The sequence below is a fragment of the Ictalurus punctatus genome, chromosome 19 (genome assembly GCF_001660625.3).
Source record: "Ictalurus punctatus breed USDA103 chromosome 19, Coco_2.0, whole genome shotgun sequence".
Lineage (NCBI taxonomy): Eukaryota > Metazoa > Chordata > Actinopteri > Siluriformes > Ictaluridae > Ictalurus > Ictalurus punctatus.
In genome coordinates, this window is record NC_030434.2 from 7,043,914 (window position 1) to 7,069,911 (window position 25,998).

Here is a 25,998-nt window from a genome sequence, read left to right on the forward strand (position 1 = left end):
TGTTGTCAATAATATAATTAGTACGCAAAATTGTTGTATTAAATTATAAAAGAATGCACGACGGAAGTATTTTTTACTAGTGCGCTCCTATTTTTGGACCCCACTGTACATGTTTTGTACTGCATAAAACGTCTCATATTATAGTTTATTTAATTAACATTTATAACAGTAACTCATTTATGACTGAAAAAAGTCTTGTAAACTAGTTCTTGTAAACAAGAACTTGTAGAGGTTCTTTTTTTAAAATAGAGTGAAAGTCTGAAGACTTTGCCATTTAAAAGCATTGATTTTGTATCCCTGAAACTATTTATGTGTTAATGTCATTATCTTGTTGAAAGATCTACCTGCAGCCAAGCTTTAGCCTCATGGAAGAGGCAATAGTTGAACTCCCTGCCACAAAAGATTGCGTTCACTGGATTTCTAACACACACACGCACACACACACACATGCATGCACACACACTTTTCCAGGTCACTTCCAGATTCACTGCTATATAAACAGCTCATGGACAGTCACGTAATGCGAAGCCTTGCCAATCCTTTTGTATTGTGTGAGTTCTATGCCTTGCTATTTAGTATGGCCTTGATGTGCATGACCTCTGCTCTGTTTCTTGGTTTTGTTTTGGTTTTGTCTTGGATAACCCTTTGGCCTTGATTACCCTGATCGCGGGTGTTTTGACCTCTGCTTGATTTACCGACATTGATATTTGAATTGTGATCTCAATCTGTTTTCATCAAACCTCATGCACACGGATCCTCATCCTCATATAATAGGATTATTATAATAAGATAATAACGTTGTGAAGGAATGTTTTTGAATAACATTGATATGAGTTTTATTTGAGAGAAGATAGGTAGTTTCTAAAATCGTTGCATATGTCTTTTTAATCCAGTACATCTTCCCCATTCCCTTCTATTGCACTGATTTGTTATGTTACCCATACTGTGAATGCAAACAGTGAGTGTGTGGGTTTTTGGGGTTATACTCACAGCTCCTCCAGGAAGTGAAGAGTGGTGAAAGCGTCGCTGGGCAGCTGACTAATGTTGTTCATGCTCAGATCACTACAGACACATAAAGGAAAATTACATCAGATTGAGTATCAGTTTACTGGCAAATTAAGTGTATATTTTAACCACATCTCTGATATAATCCAAACATTAGAATTAGCATTCAAAATCCAACCTCTCATATTCAAAGAAAGTGCAGGGTCATTATTTTCTGAATAAAAAGGATCAATATTTTCCCTGTACAGTTGCGCTCATTTTGGAATTAGTCATCTCAAATGCAAAATAGAACCTGTGAATATGTAATAACAAAGAATAAGAGGAAGTATCCGCCCATATATATGTGCTTCATGGATTTTGAGCTTTTATTTACAGTAGATAGACAATGAACGCTTAATGAACACTTAACTATTTTCACTCTGAGTTCGCCTATTAGCTGGAATTAAAATAAAATAAATATTTTTTTTCTTAGTTAATCTAACACTGAACAATGCCGAAAGTGAAAAGCTAACAATAGCTGTAAAATCACAGCAACTGGCTTAATAGTTTGAATAAAAACAACTGTTTAGTATGGCCCTTCAGATCCAAAAACCTCCCAAAACAACTCCATTACAAAGTTATGGAAAGGAACACATCAGGCGACAAATCATAATAATAATAATAATAATAATAATAATAATAATAATAATAATAATAATAAGATTATTACCACGGCTTTGAAAACAATCTGGCTGTCTATCAAAACTTGATGACTGGGAAAGAAGAAACTTGGTCAGAGACTTGGACACCATGAACCAAATGGCAATTTTGAAAAGCCTTTCTCAAAAATGTCTATCTGGAGGGCTGTATGACGTTTGTACAAAGACACCTGGAAGGATCCTCCAACAAACCGGCCGAATGTTTTGTGTTCAGATGAAACTTAAGTAGGCATAATTTCCAACACGGCCCATCACCAAAGCAACTCCATCCTGACTGTGAAGCATGGTGGTGGAAGCATAATATTGTGGGGAGAATGTTTCTTATCTGCAGGGCCTGGGGAACTTGTCAAGACTGAGAGGAGGGATGGAACCAAGTACAAAGAGGTTGAAGCTGATGAAATCTGCAAAATGTCTAAAAATGGCTCGGACATTCATATTCGAAAAGGACAGTGACCCCTAGGCCAAAGCTACCACAGAGTGGCTTGTTAGAAAAAAAGGTGGATGTTCTAGAGTGACCTATTCAAAGCTCTTTACCAACCTTGTGGAGAGCAGTCCGAAAATACTGGTAGCTGTATTCGCTGCCAAAGCTACCTCTAAACTGCAGTACTGTCAAGTAAATGCACTCTTTTTTTTCCACTGCATTTACGTGGCATGTTTGTTTGGATCAAGGAAAACATGTGCCATTTAAATCCGTTATGTTGACAGAACCTTACACAACAAAATGTAACAACTCTGAAATGGTGTGTGTCCATTTTCTATCTACTGTATCTAATAAGCATCCCAAGTCCAAAATGTCTTTTCTCTTTGACTAGCAAAAGAAAGATCAACATTTATTGTACATTCTTAAAGGCGACAGAGTTTAGTTGCTGTTTTAGGAAAAGGGAATCTTCACAGCAGTGGACAAATACACCCAAAGTGGTGTGTAAGGAGATCTCCAATAAAAGCAGCACACTGAGACGCCTTCTAGGAAACTGGATTGACTCTAATCAACAATGCAGCAGCTGCATAATTAGGTTTAATGCGGGGCTGAGGGAGCTTGGAGAAAGTTAGGCAAAGTAAAAAGAGGCAATTTCATAGCTCCTCAATGTCTTTCCCAAGGGTCTAAAGTATCCAGGCAGCAGGAGGCAGGGAGGGTGAAATAAATTACAGGGCAGCTGACTCGCATAGGGCAGGGATATCTTTTCAAAGAAGCTGATGGTCACTCTCTTCCCTTGTCTCTCACTCTTAGCTCTGCTTCGGAGGACTGTCTCGTCCCTAAACGCAGAGTACAAAAGGAGGCCTTTTTGCCAGGTGGCTCACTGTGTCTAGGTGAAGTTGTAGGATACCTATCAATCTTATCAGATGGATAAAATTGTTAGGTACCATGCAGTCTTGTAATTCTATCAGCCTCATTCCTTTGGACCCATCATGAATAGCCTACTGGTTTGTGGAGTCACAGTGTCTGCAAGGTACACAAAGCAGGAGAAGAACAGATAGCGGCTTTGTTTGTTTACCATGGCCGCTCCAATTAAATGCATAGCCAAAGGAGCTCCTTGCCCTGGAGGAGAAAAGAGGCCAGGCAGTGTGCCCTCCTTCGGGCTTCGTGAAAATGTGAAACGTTCATCCGTCAAAACTACATCTGATGTTCACTGTATAAACAGCATGTATGCTGAGGGTTGCAAAACAATGTTTGATCAATGGTGAAATAATCTTACTAGTATTTGATTACACAACTTGAAAATCAGGCTCGGTAAAGAATAATCAAAGAAAGACGGGTGAATCAGGTTTCCCCGAGCGTCTTACAGCAGAACAGCCTGCACCTGCTGTGGTTCACTCTGCTGCCACAGTGAACATCTGGCACCATCCTTTAACTGGACCCTCCGTTTGGGTGAAAAGGGGAAGGATTGGTCAAACAGTCTCATATTAGGAAAAGAGGCTGTAAATTTCCTCCAGACGTTGGGTGTTGAGCTTTTAGCAACAGAACTCTTGTAAAATCTTAGTGATAGAACTACTTTAAATACTCGGTTATTTTATGATGATTTTGATGGTCAGAAGGAGCTCAGTGATTAAAGCTGTGATCAAAAGATCACTCAGAATAGTCACTCTTCGACATTATTGAATAATTGCTTTGACTGTATCATCTCTCAATTATAAGCGGTTTTGGATAAAAGTGTCTACCAAATGAATTTGTGTAAATGATGTACTGCTATCACTACATGGAATATGGGAATATTGTAAAATCTTGCTGATATATACATACATTTTGGTCAAAAGTATGTGGACATCTGACCATCACACCCATATGTCCCAATTCCAAAACCATGGGCATGAACACACATTTAGTCCCCCTGTTATTACTGTAAAAATAAGCTCCGCTCTTCTGGGAAGGCTTTCCACTAGATTTTGGAGTGTGACTGAGAGGATTTGTGATCATTCAGCTACAAGAGCATTAGTGAGATCAGGTACTGAGGAGGTCTGGGGTGCAGTCGGTGTTCCAGTTCGTCCCAAAGGTATTCAGTGCGGTTGAGGTCAGGGTTCTGTACAGGACACTCGAGATCGTCCACTCCAACCTTCACACACCATGTCTTCATGGAGCTCGCTTTGTGTACAGGGACATTGTGATGCTGGAACAGGTTTGGGCCTCTTATTTCCAGTGAAAGGAAATTGTAACGCTACAGCATACAAAGACTTTCTATACAATTGTGTGCTTCCGACTTTGTGGAAACTTTTATTGGCCATAAAGTGTATTTCTTAATATAAGAGAATATATTGTTAATACATAGGATGTCACAATGTAAAAAATAAAGGTGTGTTCAAGTAATAACTACATTATCCTCTATCTCTGCAGAATTTCTCAGAAGTAACATTAGTACAAACAAGACATCTTTGTATTTGACAAATTGGCAGATTTCATCCCAGGCTCTTTATAGAACCCACGAGTTATGTAACATGGGGGAAAATGCAATCTGACAAGTCCAAATATATATATATATATATATATATATATATATATATATATATATATATATATATATATATATGTTTGTTTCCTCATGCAACATGGATTTTTGTAAATTACCAGTAAAAAATATGCTACACACTTGTAAAGGCTTACACACTGACAGGTAATTAGTATAAAAGCTTACGCATGAGGCAGCCTAACTGGTATAAAAGATTACACACCTAAAGGTAATTAAAGATAAATATATCATTAAGTCACCTAAACGCACAAGATTACATCTTTACAGATCATTAGTATAAAGATTTACACACAGGTAAAAGGTAGCACTTATAGGTAAGTTGGTATGAAGCCTTAAAATAATCATAGGTAATTGGTGTAAAGGTTTAATCCAATTTTATTTATATGGTACTTTTAAAGAAGCAGATTGTCACAAAGCAACTTGGATAAACCATTCGGTAAAAGGTTTCAGTATGGTGGAGTACTAATGTGTCTCCTTGGCCTCCCTAGAAAGCATGAAAAAAACATATTGAGATAAGTTTTGCTAATTTGATTGGTTATATTTAACTACATCAGATTGATTTGTTTGCTAATGTCAGGTGAGACTAGCATCAAATCCAGTAGCAAACATAAATTAGCTAGGCAGCAAGTCAAATTCTAGCTAATGGTAAATATTGGTTATTTACATGATATTTCAGCTCTGTTTAATTCAGAAGCAAACTACGTAGCACTAGTTATTACCAGCAAACACATAAAAGTTACTTTTCACACAAAGACTCACACGCTTAAGGATGAATGGTGTAAAGACACACATGCTTAGAGATAAATGGTATAAAGCCTCACATGCTTAATGATAAATGGTGTAAAGATTCACACACTAAAGGATGAATGGTGTAAAGACCCACACGCTTAGAGATAAATGGTGTAAAGACTCACACAGTTAATGATAAACGGTGTAAAGACTCACACACTTAATGATGAATGGTATAAAGACTCACACACTTGATGATAAATGGTGTAAAGACTCACACGCTTAGAGATAAATGGTGTAAAGACTCACATGCTTAATGATAAATGGTGTAAAGACTCACACACTTAAGGATAAATGGTGTAAAGACTCACACACTTAAGGATAAATGATATAAAGACTCACACACTTCAGGATAAATGGTGTAAAGACTCACACACTTCAGGATAAATGGTGTAAAGACTCACACACTTAATGATAAATGGTGTAAAGACTCACACACTTAATGATAAATGGTGTAAAGACTCACACGCTTAGAGATAAATGGTGTAAAGGCTCACACACTTCAGGATAAATGGTGTAAAGACTCACACGCTTAGAGATAAATGGTGTAAAGACTCACACGCTTAGAGATAAATGGTGTAAAGACCCACACGCTTAGAGATGAATGGTGTAAAGACTCACACACTTAATGATGAATGGTGTAAAGACTCACACGCTTCAGGATAAATGGTATAAAGACTCACACACTTAATGATAAATGGTGTAAAGGCTCACACACTTCAGGATAAATGGTGTAAAGACTCACACGCTTAGAGATAAATGGTGTAAAGACTCACATGCTTAATGATAAATGGTGTAAAGACTCACACGCTTAAGGATAAATGATATAAAGACTCACACACTTCAGGATAAATGGTGTAAAGACTCACACGCTTCAGGATAAATGGTGTAAAGACTCACACGCTTAGAGATAAATGGTGTAAAGACTCACACGCTTAATGATAAATGGTGTAAAGACTCACACACTTAATGATGAATGGTGTAAAGACTCACACGCTTCAGGATAAATGGTATAAAGACTCACACACTTAATGATAAATGGTGTAAAGGCTCACACACTTCAGGATAAATGGTGTAAAGACTCACACGCTTAGAGATAAATGGTGTAAAGACTCACACGCTTAGAGATAAATGGTGTAAAGACTCACACGCTTAATGATGAATGGTGTAAAGACTCACACGCTTCAGGATAAATGGTATAAAGACTCACACACTTAATGATAAATGGTGTAAAGGCTCACACACTTCAGGATAAATGGTGTAAAGACTCACACGCTTAGAGATAAATGGTGTAAAGACTCACATGCTTAATGATAAATGGTGTAAAGACTCACACGCTTAAGGATAAATGATATAAAGACTCACACACTTCAGGATAAATGGTGTAAAGACTCACACGCTTCAGGATAAATGGTGTAAAGACTCACACGCTTAGAGATAAATGGTGTAAAGACTCACACGCTTAATGATAAATGGTGTAAAGACTCACACACTTAATGATGAATGGTGTAAAGACTCACACGCTTCAGGATAAATGGTATAAAGACTCACACACTTAATGATAAATGATATAAAGACTCACACGCTTAATGATAAATGGTGTAAAGACTCACACACTTAATGATAAATGATATAAAGACTCACACACTTCAGGATAAATGGTGTAAAGACTCACACACTTAAGGATAAATGATATAAAGACTCACACACTTCAGGATAAATGATATAAAGACTCACACACTTCAGGATAAATGGTATAAAGACTCACACACTTAATGATAAATGATATAAAGACTCACACGCTTAATGATAAATGGTGTAAAGACTCACACGCTTAAGGATAAATGATATAAAGACTCACACACTTCAGGATAAATGGTGTAAAGACTCACACGCTTCAGGATAAATGGTGTAAAGACTCACATGCTTAATGATAAATGGTGTAAAGACTCACACAGTTAATGATGAATGGTGTAAAGACTCACACAGTTAATGATGAATGGTGTAAAGACTCACACACTTCAGGATGAACGGTGGAAAGACTCACACTTACAGGTAAGTGGTGTAAGCGCTGAGAGACTCCGGCAGTGAGGTGAGTCCTCGGTCGGCGCAGTCCACTCTCACATACACATCGTCCTCCTCGCAGGTACACCGGACCGGACAGCCGTCCGTTCGCGCGCGCGACCTACAGCACCACAGGAGCAGCACGAGCCAGTGGCTCAAACGCGCACGCGACAACATCACCTTCACGGCACGAGAGCGCAGCTGCTCGCGTGTACACACGTCGGGGGAAAAATAAAAAAAATGTTTGCAACGATTTATTTATTTATTTATTTTTAAATCGTGCGCTCACGTGCTGTTTGTAAACACAGGTACTCCGACTTCAGCTGATATTTATCCTCCGAGAGTCTCTACCTCACCGTCTACGGTGTGTCTCGTGCGTCTGACGTCACTGTTGTACCTTATGTGTGTGTGTGTGTGTGTGTGTGTGTGTGTGTGTGTGTGTGGGTCGGTCGCGAGCGCGGAGGCAAATTCAGTCAGTCAGCTCGTGCTGAAAAGTTATGAACGGTCACGGTTGGGGATTTGGGGTTACTAATCTGTTGGTGTTAAATGAGTTTAATCCAAACCTCAGTGGAGCAAATATAAGTCATTTATGAAGGTACTTGCTTCTGAATTAGTGGGAATTTCAAGAATCAAAAACCTCTTAAGCTCCAACAAATATCCACAATATCTGAAGCATCTCTTTATCATAGATTTTGGTGGGACAGGACAACATTAATAATGACAAGTTGCCTTAAACAAAATGAAATACCTACAAAGTAACCCTATACTAGGCAGTTGAGAGTCAACAACATACAGTCTAGCAGCTTAACTGGACCACATACACAATATGTCAAATGTTAGTGGACATCTGACCATCACACCACATGCGGTTCTTCCACAAACTGTTGCCACGAAAAAGTTGGAAGCACACAGCTGTCTATGACGTCTTTGCAGGTTGGAGCATTACAATTTCCCTTCCCAGGAACTAAGAGGCATAAATAATAATGTCCCTGTGCACAAAGCGAGCTCCATGAAGACATGGTTTGTTAAAGTTTGAGTGGAAGAACTCGAGTGTCCTTCACAGAGCTCTGACCTCAACCCCACTGAACACCTTTGGGATGAGTTGGAACACTGACTGCACCCCAGACCTCCTCGCCCAACATCAGCACACCAGCACTAACAAGCTGCCACTGTTGGGCCCTCGGGCAAGGCCCTTAACCCTTAACTGCTCAGAGGTATAAATGATAGAGGATAAGATAAATGTAAGTCTCTCTGGATAGATGCCATAAATGAAAATTACTTCACTAATACTCTTGTAGCTGAATGAACATAAATCGCTACAGCCACACTTTAAAATCTAGTGGAAAGCCTTCCCAGAAGAATGAAGGATATTATGACAGCAAAAGGTGGACCATGGTTTTGGAACACAATGGGTGTGCTGGTCAGGTGTCCATATACTTTTGGCCATATAGTTTTGTTGATGTGCACACTGAAGAGCTAACATGATTAACCAAGGTTGCCAGGTTTCAGCAAAATTCCCAACCACACGGAAGACCTGAACTAGCCCAAAAAAAAAAAATCATTGGAGCACTGGAAAAGTGAGACACACGATATTATCCACTCCATAAACCACCTTTCTATCTGATAATCTCTATCTTACAATAGAATTGGTTCTGTACATTTCAGACCCACTGTCTGCACTAACAGTTCACCTTTGTTTGCAAAAAAATGTCTTCAATTTAATTCAGATTATTTGTTATAAAACAAGACCTTGGCAATCCTGTCATTAACTGTCCTGTCTTCTGCTCCACCCTAGAACATAGGGAAGAGAGTTTTCTCCTAAAACTTCAAATGTTCTATTAGTGCTTGTTGCAGAGGGCAAAAGAGGCAAGTAGTATGTCAACATAATTTCACATTGTATGGTATTGTGAACAAGATCTTTATAAAAATGAACATTTATTCAACTACTGATACATGTGCTCCGTATGTACACCTGAATAATGAGTCTAATCTTTGATTAGTTATAGAATAAATTTATAATGAGCACGTTAGTGTATTGTTTTTTTTTTGTTTTTTTTTACAACTTGCTGCAAAGTTTGATAAACCCTGACAAAGTGGTAATTTGCTTCTAATAGCAATGTTTACTTAAATAACTGCAAATTAATAATAAATAACTGGTTTGTATGAACAATGGTGGCAGAATAGGTTACACTAAAGAAAAAGCTTCAATATAGAACCTAGGTCCTGATCAAAGCCTACATTCTATGGCTTGCAGAACCGATTTAGGAAACGAAGAACCCTTAGCTGGTCAACAATGGCCAGCTCACTGATAACACCACTCCCTGTCTACTCATTCTCAAACTCAAAATTTCAAGTTAAATATGAATCATTTTGCCTCAGTTATAACTTTCCTTCAAAAGGCTTTTATTTGGAAACTTCAATGCAATCACATGAGGAACTATTTCATGCAGCACCAATAAATAAATAAATAAATAAATAAAATAATTCCAACATGTTTCCAGTGATATGTCTAGATGATGATAACTATCTCCACCATTTAGTCTAATTTGTGTATGGCTTGGTGACCAGACTGTGTAGGAAAATTGAATGCATATCTAACCACATACTTTGATAACAGAAGAATGGCTAATGTCAGCATGGTGTGGTTGAATTGCCAATCTAGCCAATCTAGCAAACAATATTTCTTTCATACTTTATTCACACCAAAAATATACCAGAGGACCTGGACCAAAAATGAACTATCCAGTGCATCTCACAGTACAGCTTGCTGTCCAACAGATTTATTTATCTTCTAAGCGTTCCAATTTTTATGCCTATTTCTGAGCATTAGAAATGTTAACTTGGTTTGTACCACAGAAACAGCTATCCATGTTAATTGCACTGTCTTGCTCAACACAGTGTCTTGCTCAACGTAGTGTACATTTTCCGTGATTTTGCTGAGCTTGACTTTAGCCTCATGATAAAACTCAGGGTACATGACTCACTTGTGTTTTTCTGCCCCCTGCTGACTTCTGAGGAAATTGGTGTTTAGCCGGCCCTTTGTAGACATGCTATGTGTATTAGAATTCTTAAAAGCCCCTGCATCTTTAAAAATGTGTGTGTGTGTGTGTGTGTGTGTGTGTGTGTGTGTGTGTGTGTGTGTGTGTGTGTACAGTGTACAGTGTACATACACCTAGGCTAGCGTCCACAAGCATCTCACAATACTTTGATGGAATTTTTGCTCATTCCTCCTGACTGAACTGGAGTAACTCAGACAGATTTGTGGGCCTCCTTGCTCAGACACGCTTTTTCAGTTCAGTCCACAGATTGTCTATGGGATTCAGCTCAGGGCTTTGTGACAGCTGTTCTGAAACTTTGAATTTTTAATTTTTTTTAATTTTTTTTTTTTTTTGTAGGTATGTTTAGGATCATTGTCTTGCTGGAAAACCCAGTTATGACCAAGTTTTAATTTTCTAGCTGATGTCGTCAGGTGCTTCAGCATTCCTAGATAATTCTCCTTCTTCATGATGCCATCTGCTTTCTGAAGTGCACCCATCCCTTTTCCAGCAAAACACCTCCACAACATGATGCTTCCATCCCCATGCTTCACAGCTGGGATGGTGTTCTTTGTATTAAAAGCCTTTTTTTCTTCCATACATACCACTTATCATTATGGAGAAACAGTCCATTTCATCTGAACAGAGAATACTCATCCAAAAGGCTAGTGATCTTCTGCAATCTTCAGTCTGGCTTTTTTTTATGCTGGTCTTGGAGTAGCACCTTGTATATCAACCTTTAAGGCCCTGACTATAATCTTAATGGTAGATGTACATACTCTGTTACATATCTGAGGTCTCCAACTTCTTCACTAGTTGCTTTGTTGTTCTCTTAGGGTTCAGTTGAACCTTTCAGACCAAAGTTCTTCATCCCTGGAAGTTCATTAGTGCCTCTTGCCTGAATGATTCAGTGTCTGTGTGGTTCCAAGATTTTTATATTTGCATATAATTGTTAGTACACATGTTAATGGAATAATCAGTTGTATGGAAGTTGCTCCTAAGGAGGAACCAGACTTGTGGAGGTCCTCATTTTTTTTTCTGAGGTGTTTGCTGAGTTGCTTGGATTTTCTTATGGTATCAAGGCCAAAAAGACTCTGAAGTTAGGCAATTTTACTAACCCATGTGCAGTCCCAATTAACTCATAATTACGACAGGTGGTGAACCAGAAGTCATTACATAAATTTCTGGATTCTTCCAGACTGTTTAAAGAGACCATAAACTTGGTGTATGTGAACTTTTAATCCACTGGAATTCTGATATCATGTATTAAAGCTTAAATCTGATGTGAACCTAGTAGATACCCTAATTGACTTGCCAAAAGAAATGTATGGCAACATGCATTGTTAACTGTGGGACCTTATATAGACAGGTGTGTGTCTCTCCAAATCATGTCCAATCAACTGAATTTACCACAGTTGGACTCCAATCAAGTTGTAGAAACATCACAAGGATGATCAGTGGAAACAGGATGCACCTGAGCTCAATTTTGAGTGTCATGGCAAAGGCTGTGAATACTTATGTACATGTGATTTTTTTTGTTTTTTATTTTTAATAAATTTGCAAACATTTCAAATGCACATCACTTTATTGACACCCTACCTCAGTGTCTTTACATGCCCTATCGCTCAATGCTACTTTGCTATTTGCTCTTCTGGTTATGCATTTCCTTTACTTTGTACTTTTACCCCACTCAGTGACAATAAAGTTGAATCTAATGTAATGTAATCTAATCTATTTATTATTATTTTCGATGTTTAAATTGGGGAAGGGTAAAAGTTGAGGAACTATTGTAATTTGCTGTCAATGGGTCAGAGCTGTTTTGGTGACACAAGAGGGAGATACACAATATCAGGCAGGTGGTTTTAATGTTTTGGCTTACTGATGTATTTGTGTGTGTGTGCGTGTTTGTTGTTGGGTTGTTTTTTTGTATGTATATATACACAAAACACACACACACACACACACACCTACACACACACACATCGGCCAAAACATTAAAACCACCTACCTGATATTGTGTAGGTATATGTATATATATATATATATATATATATATATATATATATATATATATATATATATATATATTTATATATATATATATATATATATATATATATATATGTATATATAATATTAAGTTCATATACATAAATTTTTACCCAAAACACTTCTGCAACACTTACAGAAACACTGTACCTTACTCCTGTGTATCTTCACTAATGATTGAATGCAGGGCTGCACAGTTATACAGTTTAATTTCAGCGAGTGATCCAACTAGGGAGCCTTACTATTGCAGAAAATACAACCTCATTCATTAAACGTTAGCTCAGCAACAATAAACTCATACTTCCTGGCCAGCACTCCCTCACACTCCACTGTGCTTCTGCTAGTTAAAGAGAACCAGTTTGTCATTTCTGCATGTGCTTGGCACAAAGCTGATATGTAATATAAAATCTGTTTGGTCTTAAACACATAAATCACATTTCAAGTCAAAGCTTGTCTGTATTTATAACTTGTCTGTACTTGTCTGTACTTGCCTTATAAACTACTGATAAATCCTGGGACCTGTACCAGAACTCCTGAAAAGGGTTTCTTCTTGTGAGTGGGGTGTCTGAGGAATTTAAAAAGAAATTGTTTTAAATTTAAACAAGCATTAGAGCTAACAGTTCTCACTTGAAAATACTTTAATGAATTTTGTCACTTGTCATAAATTTCACTTAATAGATAACTCAAGATAAAAAAAAACGCTCTCTTTAAACATTATCAAGAAAAGAAAACTATGATTACATAGCAATATGAATATATTCATATTCACTCTTCATCATATAAGAAACATATATATATATATATATGTGTGTGTGTGTGTGTGTGTGTGTGTGTGTGTGTGTGTGTGTGTGTGTGTGTGTGTGTGTGTAATTGATATAAATTAATTCAATACTGCATATCTTTCTGTAATACATCTGTTAATTAAATGAATGTCTAATCATGTTTAATGTTTATTTTATTCATTATTGGCTTTCTATTCCTTTATTTGTTTTTATTGTTTGTCTATATAACTTATATATGATATATTAATATTTGCTTTGGCAACATTGTTAAAACAGTCATGCCAATAAAGCACATTTTGAACGTGAACTTTAGAGAGAGAGAGAGAGAGAGTGCGGGAGAGGGAGAGAGAGTGTTTGTGTGTGTGTGTGTGTGTGTGTGTGTGTGTGTGCGTGTATTTGCGTGTGTGTGTTTATTGTTGGGTTTTTTTTGTTTTTTTATGGAGTACGGGGTGAAGGCAAATGCTCCCACAAGACAATGGAGAGGAAGGATATTAATATCTGACAGGTTTAACCTTGTCATTTGGCTGGTCCCCAAAAAAACACAAGGAATAGTGTTTTGTTTTTTTTTTGGTTTGTGACAGGATTGTGACTGTAGCTTTAAAAAAAAAAAAAAAAAAACAGGCACAAGTTTCCCTTAAGGTTACTGAGGTTACGGTTAGGGTTAAATTTAGCTGCATTAATAATTATGTCAGTGGAAAGTCCTCAAAAGGATAATAAGATGTGTGTATGTGTGTGTGTGTGTGTGTGTGTGTGTGTGTGTGTGTGTGTGTGTGTGTGTGTGTGTGTGTGTGTCTTTATAACTAGATAATTAGTGCTAACCGTTTGTTTATGTACTCCCATGCTTTTAGGATTTTCTGATAATGTGAGGAAACACACCCAAAATTCTCAGCCCCACCTCCCACGATTCTCTTATGTAACAGAGTTCGGCGCAGCACTGTTGTGAAGCGAGTCCAATTGAAACACATATTTCTCGTGGCCAAGAATGTGCTGGAGATTTGCTTGACAGTCCAGTGAAGGCTCTCTGGAGTCCAAATTTGGTCATTTTCCACCAGTGTAACCAAAACATTGCGATGAGGTATCCTTAAACAACAGTGAATCAACGCAGCCTCTGCCAAGAACCACATTAAAAACACCTCTGGGACCTCTGCTTATTTATCGTAAGAGAAGCAGGAACCCAAGTCCCCATTTCTTCTGCTCACAATGGCTAAAGGAAGCGGCTTCATGAGAAGACTATGCATCGTTCTTAATATTCTGCTTGGGGTAAGACCAACTCTTAATGTAGTGCTGTTGCTTGTTTTTTTGTTTATGTGATGATTGTGCGGACGATTTGTTTGTTTTTTAAAAGAAAGCGAATTCATTTCTGTAACCTTTCTATTCTCAGTTCTTAGGGGTGGTCTTGCTTCTGGTCGGGATAGTGGCAAGCACTTTTAAGATTGATCCACTGATAAGTGGTTATTACTGGCAGGTAAGACCAATAATACTTTTCCTGTGTTTTTACAAAGCATAACTGCTGTATTACTGACAGAAATAATCGACAGATTCAGTATTATTAGTTTGCTTATTTAGCCCTGTTTCTTATACTGTTATTTCACTCTTTATCATCATTATGTTATGTTTCTACTCCTTTTTATTTTTACATGATGCTGAAGATATGCAAGAAATTGTGTTATTGCATTCATGCCGTTTTATTTCAGGATGCGACTCAGAGTGTGCTCTTCAGCATTGGATTTGGATTGGCCACTATCCTGCTCTCCATCCTGGGAGTATATGGAGCATACCAGGATAATGTCTTGGCTCTACTTTTGGTAAGCCATTTATTTATATATTTGTTTATTTATTTTTACTTTTTGCTTTCAGTATCATGTGCAGTACACAAGTGCCCAAATTGTTTGTACAGGAAGAGGGAGAGAGAGAGAGAGAGACAGAGAGAGAGAGAGAGAGAGAGAGAGAGAGAGAGAATAAAGATGCCTTCAAAAATAATTACATTAAATTAATTTAACAATAAAGAGCAGTAAACAGTAATACATATTTGTCAATATTTGGTGTCATGACTCTTTGCTTTAAAAAAAGAAAAAAAAAAGAAAAAAGTAATTTCAGGTACAGTGTGTGCAGTTTTATAAGGAAATGAGCTGTAAGTTTTATTGAACATCTTTTAGAACCAGACACGATTGTTCTGGAGACTTTGACTGTTGCACTCGCTTCTTATTTTTGCAGCAAAACCCAGCAGCCTTCATTATGTTTCTCTCTGAGAAGTGGTCTCTTATGTAATATCCTACTTTCTTTACTGACATACAAACATTTTTCTGCAGTATTTAATTTGGTGCTGGAAAACTAATGCCTGGAAATCTAAAAAGTTTTTGTACTGACTCGATAATGAAGTAGTCATAAAATACTAAAAATCTATATATATATATTTTTAAAAAATACTAAATACTAAATACTAAACTCTAACAAAACGTCCAGGTCCATTAAAAAGATTCCACCATATTTAACCATGGGCATGAGGTACTTTTCCATACGGCTACCTCTCTGTGTGCTCCAAAACCACCTCTGGTGTTTATTACCAAAAAGCTCTATTTTGGTTTCATCAGACCATAGAACCCGATCCCATTTGAAGTTCCAGTAGTGTCTGGAAAACTGAAGACGCTCGAGTTTGTTTTTGGATGAGAGTAGAGGTTTTTTTTCTTGAAACTCTTCCAAACACCTTGTGGTGATGTAGGTGACTTCAGATTGTAGTTTTGGAGACTTTCTGACCCCAACATGTAACTAACTTCTGCAATTCTCCAGCTGTGATCCTTGGAGATTTTGTGGCCTCTCGAACGTCCTCTTCACAGTGCGTTGAGATAACATAGACACACGTCCTCTTCCAGGTTGATTCTTAACATTTCAGGTTGACTGGAACTTCTTCATTATTGCCCTGATGATAGAAATGGGCATTTTCAATACTTGTGCTATTTCCTTATAGCCACTTCCCATTTTCTGACGCTCAACAACTTTTTGTCGCTTTTGTCGCACACCACAGCTATATTCCTTGGTCTCTAATGGAATTTGGCCTATGTGTTACCTCATATTTATACCCCTGTGAAACAGGAAGTCATGGTTGAAAAAGTTTCTGTTCGTAGTCACCCAGGTGTGCTAAAAGCAAAAAGTAAAATGCCAATGGGAATATACTTCAAATATAGTTTTCTCATATGAATTCATAGGTGTGTCAATAATTATTGCACACTTATATTTAACAAAGATTTGTTTTTGGATAAACCTGTGTTTTGTTTGCAATTGTTTGATATCCATGAGAGGAGAGTGAATTGTTTTGTGAATTGTTTGAACAAAAGATCACATGGTTAAAAAATTAAGACAATTTTCCAAGTCTTATTTGCTCATATTTAACAAGGGTGCCAATATTAGTGGAGGGCACTGTGCTTTTATAATTTTTTGCTGACTTGTTGGGATTGTAGACGTAAGACATTTGGGTTTGTGGTCTAAAGATGAATATGAGAACAGAGTTTAGAATTTCAGCTTTTCCTGGTGTTTATATGTAGATGTGTTAAACAACATAGAACATAGCACACATGTTGCTCTAAAACCTGTATATACCTTTCAGCATTGATGGTGTCTTTCTAGATGTGCAAGCTGCCCCTTACATAGGCACTAATGCACCACATACCATCAGAGATGCAGGCTTTTGAATTGAGAGCTGATAAAAAGCTAGATGGTCCCTCTCCTCTTTAGTTTAGAGGGTGCTGCGTCCATGGTTTCCAAAAAGAATTTCAAATTTCAATTCGTCTCAACACAGAAAAGTTTTCCACTTTGCCTCAGTCCATTTTAAATGAGCTTTGGCCCAGAGAAGATGGCTGTGTTTCTGGATCATGTTCACATATGGCTTGTTTTTTGCATGACAGAGCTTTAACCAGCATTTGTGGGTGGCACAGCGAACTGTGTTCACACACAATGAGTTCTGGAGCTGTTTCTGAGCCCATACAGTGATTTCCATTACAGAATCACGCCTGTTTTTAATGCAGTGCCGCTTGAGGGCCCGAAGATCACAGGCATGCAGTATTGATTTTCACCCTTGTCTCTTACCCACAGAGATTTCTCCAGATTCTCAGAATCTTTTGATGGTATTATGTCCTGTAGATGATGAGATATTCATAGTCTTATCAATTTTATGTTATTCTAAAATTGTTCCACAAACTGTAGATGCAGTTTTTCACAGATTGGTGAACCTCTGCCCATCATTACTTCTGAGACACTCCGCCTCTCTAAGACACTCTTTTTATACCCAATCATGTCACTGACCTGTTGCCAATTAGCCTCGAGCTGTTTCTTTTTAGTAACACTTACTTTTCCAGCCTTTTGTTTCCCTGTCCCAACTTTTTTGAGACATGTTGCGGCCATCAAATTCAAAATTACCTTATTTCTTTCCTTAAAACGGTACATTTCCTCAGTTTAAACATTTTATATGTTTTCTATGTTCTATTGTGAATAACATATGGGTTTAGGGATTTGCAAATCATTGCATTTACATTTCACACAGCGCCCCAACTTTTTTGGAACTGGGGATTGTAATTTCATGTTCATTCATTTCAGAGCACAATATGGCAATTTGTTGTAACACTTTGTTTATTATCCTTGCCAGCAATGTGCTTACATCATTGCTTTTCAAAGGCTCAACACCAAATGTCAGAGCTTGTGATAGTCTCTTGTGTTTTCACTTTGTCTCCACAGTACAGTATTTTCATGATTATTGAATTCATTGCCCTCTTGGCCCTGACAATCATAGCCATACTCGCACAGCCACAGGTACGCTCCTGATACTCAATTTCAAAACTGGATGTTCACTGCTTTACAACAAGAGTAGTCATGTCTTAGCATGTTATCTTCACATAGTATTGCTGTTGTTTAATCAGGTGGAGAAGAAAATTGAAGAGAGTTTTGGAAACACGACGTCACTTTATTATGCAGATGACGTCTTCCGTCACGAGCTCGACAAACTACAAAAGGAGGTAATACTTCTGTTGAATTTAAGATGCCAAATGCACTCAAGCCACAAGTTTGAATAGAGCATATTTGTGGTGGTCTAGGAAAACCCTTCCCATGGTGAAATTTTTATATTTTCTAATATATACACTCACTAACCACTTTATTAGGAACACCTGACCTGTACACCTCATCATTTGAGCAATTATGCAATCAACCTGTCATGTTAAGAACTTCAGTTAATCAAACATCAGAAAAAACGTGACGTCAGTGGCTTTCACCATGGCCTCGGTGGGGCCAGATCGGCTGGTTTGAGTATTTCTGATCTTCTGGGAGTTTCATACACAGCAGTCTCTAGAGTTTACACAGAATGGTATGAAAAACAAAAAACATGAGCTGACAGGAAGGCTACAGTCACTCGAGTAACCACTCTTTACAAATGTGATGAAAAGAAAAGCATCCTACAACTCAGAACTCGAATGTTTAGGTGGAAGGGTTATTACAGCAGAGGAATGATGTAGATTCATGCTGTTGAATCCAAATTATGCATGTTACAGCAGAAATCAAGATTCAGCCGACTAACCAGTCTTCAATTCTCCAGTTTGGGTGATCACGTACCCATTATAGCCTCAGATTCCTGTTCTTGGCTGACAAGAATGGAACCCGATGTAGTCTTCTGCTGCTGTAACTCATCCCCCTCAAGGCTTGACATGTTGTGTGTTCTGAGATGCTTTTCTGCTCACCACGGTTGTACAGTAAAGAGTGATTATTTGAGTTACCTGCCAGCTCAAAACCATCTGGCCATTCTCCTCTGACCTGTCTCATCAAACAGGCATTTCCAGCCGCAGAACTGGTGGATGATTTTTGTTTTTCACACCATTCTGTGTAAACTCCAGAGACTGTCGAGTGAGAAAATCCCAGGAGATCAGCAGTTTGTGAAATTTTCAGACCAGCCCATTTGATAGCAACAACCACGACATGGTCAAAGCCACTGAGATCACTTTTTTTTTCTCCCATTCTGATGTTTGGTGTGAACATTAACTGAAGCTCTTGACATGTACCTGCATGATTGTATTCCTTGGGCTGCTGCCACATGATTGGCTAATAAAACTGATAAATAAAAACATTTGAAGTCTTTTGTTGTTCTGTTCTGGTGATTTTGATTTGATTTTTTATTTTATTTTATATATTTTTTTCATTTCCTTACTTTGGATCAAATCTATTAAAAAACATTTCCTTCAATCCTTATTCTTTTCCATTTTTACTCAGTGTAACATTTAACTAACACTGTCTGTCTCCCTTTTTGTTAACAGGCTGAGTGCTGTGGTCTGCTGTATTACACTGAATGGCGAGATCAGATACCTTCTTCATGTGACTGTCCTCAAAACTACTCAGAATCCACATGCGCAAAAGTCAATGTCAATTTGCAAAATTATAGAAGTAGTGAGGTATGATTTCACATGGCACATTAAAATTTAGCAATGGCAGGTTGTAGGGGCAAGTAAGACCTCAAAATGTCTTCTAATGAGACTACAAAATGTCGCATTTTGTATATTTTTAGTGATATAACAACATTTTGACTGGAAATATATGTCTCTAACAATGTCATGTAAGGCATGTATTAGATATATCAGATATTTACATTATTTAATCTAAAAAAAAAACCTTCTGAAATGGATTCTTCATGTTCATTCATTTTTCTGAGGACTATTAATGACTATTTCTCTTTGACAACTCATGAAATGCTTGATAGTTAGTCGGATCAGATGTATCAGCAGTTGTGAAAACTTCAGATTGTTTAGGGTTTGAGTTTGATGGATTGCAGTTGACGAACCCAGTACTATGTCGCTGCTTTCTTTATGTAGGTGAACAAAAAAGCTGGCACTGACCCGATGACAGTTCAGAATTCATTGCGCTATGTTTATAAGACGGTAAGAGATGAAAGGCGCTTTTGCGGCTTCTCACTCATTCCCCATACATAAAAAAGAAGAAAAAATGAGTTTCATTTTGTCTTGTCTTCCTCAGAACTGCGGCCCAATCTTAACAAGACATGTGAAGAATGCCTTGAGGATCCTGTTTGGAATAGTGTTTACCTTAGCAACTATTATGGTGAGATGAGTATATTACTACAGGAACAAATCCTCTGTACTGAAGATAAGTCACTACAGAAACATGTGCTCATTTTGAATTTTCTTTTTATATTTCTATATCAGCTCGCTGCCTTGATTGTAGCCTTACTCCTGTGGCATACAATCAACACACGGTTGTCAGTCACAGGCATCTCACACGATGATGACAGAATGAAGTATGAACTCCAGCCACATAAAATGACCTGACACGATTGTCATCCTTAAAAGGTCTCAGGCCCTCATCAGGAGCAAGCTGTATAACCTCAAAAAGATGTCTTTCTGTATATGTTTCCTGTAACATATCACTTAGCTGCAGGTTCATTCAAGCCTCATGTTCTATTCACTAGCTAGCAAGGGATGCCTCGTATCTATTGGTTTTATGGCTGTACAGTTGTAATTTGTATTTATTTTGACCAAATATGTCTTTTATGTCTTCACATGCTGGGAATCCTCCTAATAGCAGGTGTACATGCAAATCAGAGAGGAAGACATTGGGGATAATCTCTCGAATACCTCTTAAAAATTGATTATAAATGTTAATTAGAAACATTGAGCAATTTTTTTTTATTGTTCCATTTTACATCAAATTTTCAACAAGTCAACAACCTTATTGAGTAGAATAGAACATAAAGGTTAATGATAACCGGATAAGGATGTGTTTGTCATTAGTAGTCTGGTAAATAATGTTTTAATGTTTAGGGCAGCTGGATTTATTTTCATAATTAGTTGCACATGTATCTTCTACCATAAGACTAACATTAAGTTCATAATGGTAACGGTTCACAAGACTTAACCAACAATAGTAACAAGGACAAGTCAGTCTGAGACACATTAATTATGTTTATATTGAAATATTCATGATGTGTTAGTGATACCGATCCTAATTGGTCGCTGTGAGAAGTTAGAGGTTGTTTGCTTGCTGATGTCATTGCTAGTGCAAATCTCAAACATAATTGCTAATTGTCAGTTTCACTGTTAGCACCTAAAAACATAAGAGCTAAAGTTTCTTGGTCTTATTGCACCAAAATTTATAATCAGCTACAACTAAAAAGCTTGGTTTGCTACATAGCAAAGAGATATCAAGTATGATAGCTTTGATGAAGGACAACACGATTAGCATGAAAATCGAAACATCGTAACCTTAACCTTTTGAGGCAAATTATACAGATGAGGAGATGAGTGAGCTGGCCAGACTGACGGACTAAAGTGCTGCTGCATGGGTCTTGCTATCAGTAAACGGTCAAACGGCATTGTGGGTAATGTAGACAACCATTAACCAAAGTAATTTAGACTAATACATCGAGCAGAGAAGTTTTAATCAAGCCAATTTAGAATTACATTCTAAAATAAATATTGTACTATATTGAAGATTAGGAATTAATTATAAAGTAGAATATGGATATGCAAGACATTCAGGGTGGATTTTGTTTTTCTCTTTAATGGTAATAGTGTCCTCAGTCTGCTTGTTAATATAATCTGAATTATATTACAGCAGCCATATAATTTAATAAATTAATTCATTACAGATCATTATCTTTTATAAAATACATACAGTATAAAATACAGCTTATTTTTCAAAATCATGTTTTTAGACAACAGGAAGAAACCTTTTTTCTAGCAAAAAAAAAAAAAGTAGTAAAATTATTATATCAGCAAAACTATAACATAAATAATATAATTTACTGGCAAATGTAACTTGGTCCATATATTCATCGGCTTAAGGTTTTCCTAAATATATTACTGATATTCTTTAAAATATTATTTTAAGCTTTATTTTATGTCATTATTAATAATTAAATTATATAATGAAGAAGAGGCATATAGTTCATTATTTATTTATTTATTTGTGTCTATCAGCAAGAGGCTACCTTATTTAAATGACATTTTAGATTACAGATTTGGTCACATGAAGTGCTCAACAGTTTGAAGAAACTGGTCAAAGCAGAAAAATTGTGAGAATCTGATATAATGCTTTCATTTCCCCAAGTCTTCATCCTCTCTTTATCCTGTTTTCGATCACAATTTGAAAACGGTTGTTAAGAAATCATGGAAAATGTCCTCATTAACTAGTAAGTAACATGTACGAAGGTCTCTGGTGAACTGATCTGAATTATTTGGCCATTTCTGGATACTTTTACCAAATATGGAAACAGTTGGATGGAAGGAATGTCATCTGTGGGATCAGCTGGAAAGGAAAATAAAGTTATGCTGTTATTATGTTTAAACATTTCATTTAAACAGGACAGACTGTAAAGTAGACATAGCCTTTACTTTTGTACTGATTACTGTTACAATGTGTATGTCCCACACAGAGTGTTTTGAAATATATGCCACTTTGTACTATTGATGTCCTGACACTGTTAAGGATGCTTTAGCTACTATTATGAGAAATAAATAACAACTGCTGTCGCTATTCTATTGTAATTATTGACTTTTGGGGAATAAATGTTATTGATATTAAACTGTACACATATAAAATACTTTTATAAAGAGGTGAGTTGGGCTTTTTTCAACTGCATGTATAAAAGATCTGCACCAAAGGGCATAATATTGTACAATTTGTCTATATATCAATTTTGTTTTTCTTCAAACAGAGAATATGATATAAAGTTGCTGAAGTGTATAAATAGCAAACCCATGTGGGCCGTGGCGGTTCATTAATCAACCTACTGATACAAAGATCTTTTGTTTTCAATTGCTAGTCATAATGATATGAGTCTTTATTTATCACGTAAATATATGCACAGTGAAATTCTTTTCTTCACATACCCAAGCATGTCAGGAATTTGGGGTCAGAGATGATACAGTGCCCCTGGAGCAGAGAGGGTTAAGGGCCTTGCTCAAGGGCCCAGCAGTGGCAGCCCAGCAGCACTGAGGCCTGAACCCTCAACCTTCTGATCATTAACCCAGAGCCTTAACCGCCAAGCCACCACTGCCCCATTAGTCATAGGATATAGATGTCACGGATTAAGGTAGCAATAAGCACAGGCATTACTTTGTGCTAAAAGAATGTGAGGTTTAATCACAAGCGTGTTTCTAAAGAAACTACGGGCAAGACTCGGGGGGAAATGGAAAAATACGATGTCCTTTCACTCTCAGAATCACTTACACAAGGTGTAAACGGAAAGTTTTCACTTAATATCTAATGAACACAAGTGTCAATATCTTATTATGATAAGCCGTAGTGCTGTTTGGTAGAACTGTGAGCACCTGACATACCTACATTTATATATATATATATATATATATATATATATATATATATATATATATATATATATATATATATATATATTTATGACTTAATCACCTGAAAGACTTAGGAAGTTTCACCATTCCATTTACTTAACTACTACATTAGTAAATAATCAAATGTTCCAGACAAAAGCAGATGACCAAAGACTTTCTTTAATCACTGACATGTATGTATCTTCACTATTATTTGGAATGGAAAATGTACAATAAAATGTTTTTTTTTTCTTTGTTTTGTTTTGGTGATGTTTTTAAACTGTGAATGTCTTCAGCACCCTGCCATCATTAGTAGTCTTTTTGGAGTGTTTCCTAGATTTCACTCACACATAGTTCACTCACTCCCCTGTCAAGATAACATCAAAACATTGATTCATTGTTCATATTTTTATTTTATTCACCTACAAAGTACTTTCCTTCTGGATCATTTGGTAAAGGTTAATGATTGATGTTCTAGGTAATATTTCGACTCAATTCTATAGAAGGTGGACTTCAACAGAAGCTTTAAAATAAACTTTGAGGATGAACCTCAAACCTGGACATCTGGTTCTCATTGTTAACAAAAATGCATCCCAGAATTCTTGGCTGATTGGAAGAATTTTGCTGCGTTTGTCAGATTCCAGAGGTCTGGTCTTCTTTTTAAAGGAAACACTGCAGTCATTTAAGTTCTGTGTTTATAATGTTGCTCAATTGTTTGCTTGCTTGATAATTGCTACATAATCAATATAAAATCCAATGTTGTGGTGTAGCCTTTATACTATATGTGTAGGGTAATATTGGGAACAGTGGGGTTGACAACCATACTGGATATCTGATGTAAAACTAATGTGCTGAACAGATGTAAGCTGAAAGTATATTTCAGTATATTTCTATAATGATGCAAAATATATAGTAGTTTTCACTTTTATTACATTACAATATTATCCTGACCAGGACAGTGTGGTTACTGAAAGTGTTTAAGTTAGTGACTGAGTGATGTACAATTTATTTTGTATGTTACATATCTGTCTATATTATTATTATTATTATTATTATTATTATTATTATTATTATTATTATTATTATTATTATTGTCTCATTCTGTCTTAACTTTATTTCTACATGCATTTACTTCAATTTATTTTACTCACAGATTTATTAAAAAAAAAAAAATACAAACCCACTTTAATAGTTGAAGGCAGCCTCCATATTTATACAGTTAAAACGTTGTTACAATCATGTGAGTACAAAACTCAAATGTTTAAATGTAGACATAAGTAATAATATATTTACATTTACAGCACTTGGCAGACGCCCTTAACCAGAGCAACTTACATTTATCTCACACCTACATAATATACTGTAAGTACCATCAATTAAGCTCATTTATCAATATTTTAGTAAAGTTGTGTGTAAATGCCTACTAAATGATTTTCTTAAGATGTTAAAATGTCTCAGCTGTTGCTCTGGACTTTAAGTGTTGCACAGCATTAAAAGAATATGCCATGACAAATGGAACTGAAGAATCTGAAGAAAATCATACCGGCTCTGCACAGACTCTGTTGTTATGATGCTATTTCTTTTGTCATAATTGAATGATTCATTTATGGGTTTGTGTTGGCTCGCTTTCTTAATTTTTTTTATATTCTTTAATTGAATATTAATAACATCAAAGGACTAGTTTTCACGAAATGTTCTCGATTTTCGACACTTTATATTTTCATGAGCATAAAGATGATTTTACACCAAAAGTAATTCAGTCTGCTTGCTTTAAGACATGGAGCATTCATTTCTGTGTTTTTGCGGACTAGTTTAGCAAATACCTGTAAATATTCTAAACATGCATTACCACTGTATGTGATCATATAAAGATTGTTAATCAAATGAAATTTTCATTTCTGTGATCTGTGGCAATTTAGACTTTCACAAAGGTTGGATTTTTTTTTTTACAGACTGAAATATCATCTGCACGCTGTTTAAATTGTGGGCATGCACTGCAATAATATAGCATGGATGTTGTATTTTGTAGTGTTTAGTTAGAAGTTAGAAACCATGACTATACCATAATAATAACACACTTATTTTAAATAGCCTCTCTGTTTGCTGGCAGTGTCCAGTGTAAAGTCTGATTAACATGACAGCAGGTTGGACTGCGGTCACATAATGGAGGCTGAGAAGGAAGCAAGTGCAGGTAAGGCAGTTTAATGAGAAGACAAATCCACAGGGTTAGGCAGATTGTTGACAGGCAAGGGTCAAATGATCATGCAAACAATCCAAACTAG

General features: G+C 36.6%; 2 protein-coding genes across 3 annotated transcripts in view; one reads left to right on the forward strand and one right to left on the reverse strand.

Moving 5' to 3' along the window:
• LOC108280064 (leucine-rich repeat-containing G-protein coupled receptor 5) overlaps positions 1–7,908 on the reverse strand; it is a 32,602-nt gene extending 24,694 nt beyond the window's left edge. Inside the window, exons 1-2 of the mRNA XM_017494819.3 lie at positions 7,506–7,908; positions 991–1,062 (exon numbers count right to left, since the gene is read on the reverse strand). Of these exons, the coding sequence (XP_017350308.1) occupies positions 991–1,062; positions 7,506–7,693 (260 nt within the window). The 5' untranslated portion in view covers positions 7,694–7,908. The remainder of the gene's footprint in view (positions 1–990; positions 1,063–7,505) is intronic.
• A 6,405-nt stretch (positions 7,909–14,313) lies between these two features.
• On the forward strand, positions 14,314–22,901 carry LOC108280086 (CD63 antigen). 2 transcript variants are annotated; one of them, XM_017494857.3, is made up of 9 exons: positions 14,316–14,642; positions 14,764–14,847; positions 15,077–15,187; positions 18,108–18,182; positions 18,290–18,385; positions 19,673–19,807; positions 20,225–20,290; positions 20,385–20,468; positions 20,573–22,901. In XM_017494857.3, the coding sequence occupies exons 1-9, from the start codon at positions 14,583–14,585 to the stop codon at positions 20,693–20,695; spliced, it is 834 nt and encodes a 277-aa protein (XP_017350346.1). In that variant the 5' UTR covers positions 14,316–14,582; the 3' UTR covers positions 20,696–22,901. The 2 variants fall into 2 exon arrangements, with proteins under 2 accessions (XP_053544305.1, XP_017350346.1); XM_053688330.1 differs by lacking the exon at positions 18,108–18,182 and having other exon boundaries at positions 14,314–14,642.
• The last annotated feature ends 3,097 nt before the right edge of the window (positions 22,902–25,998 follow it).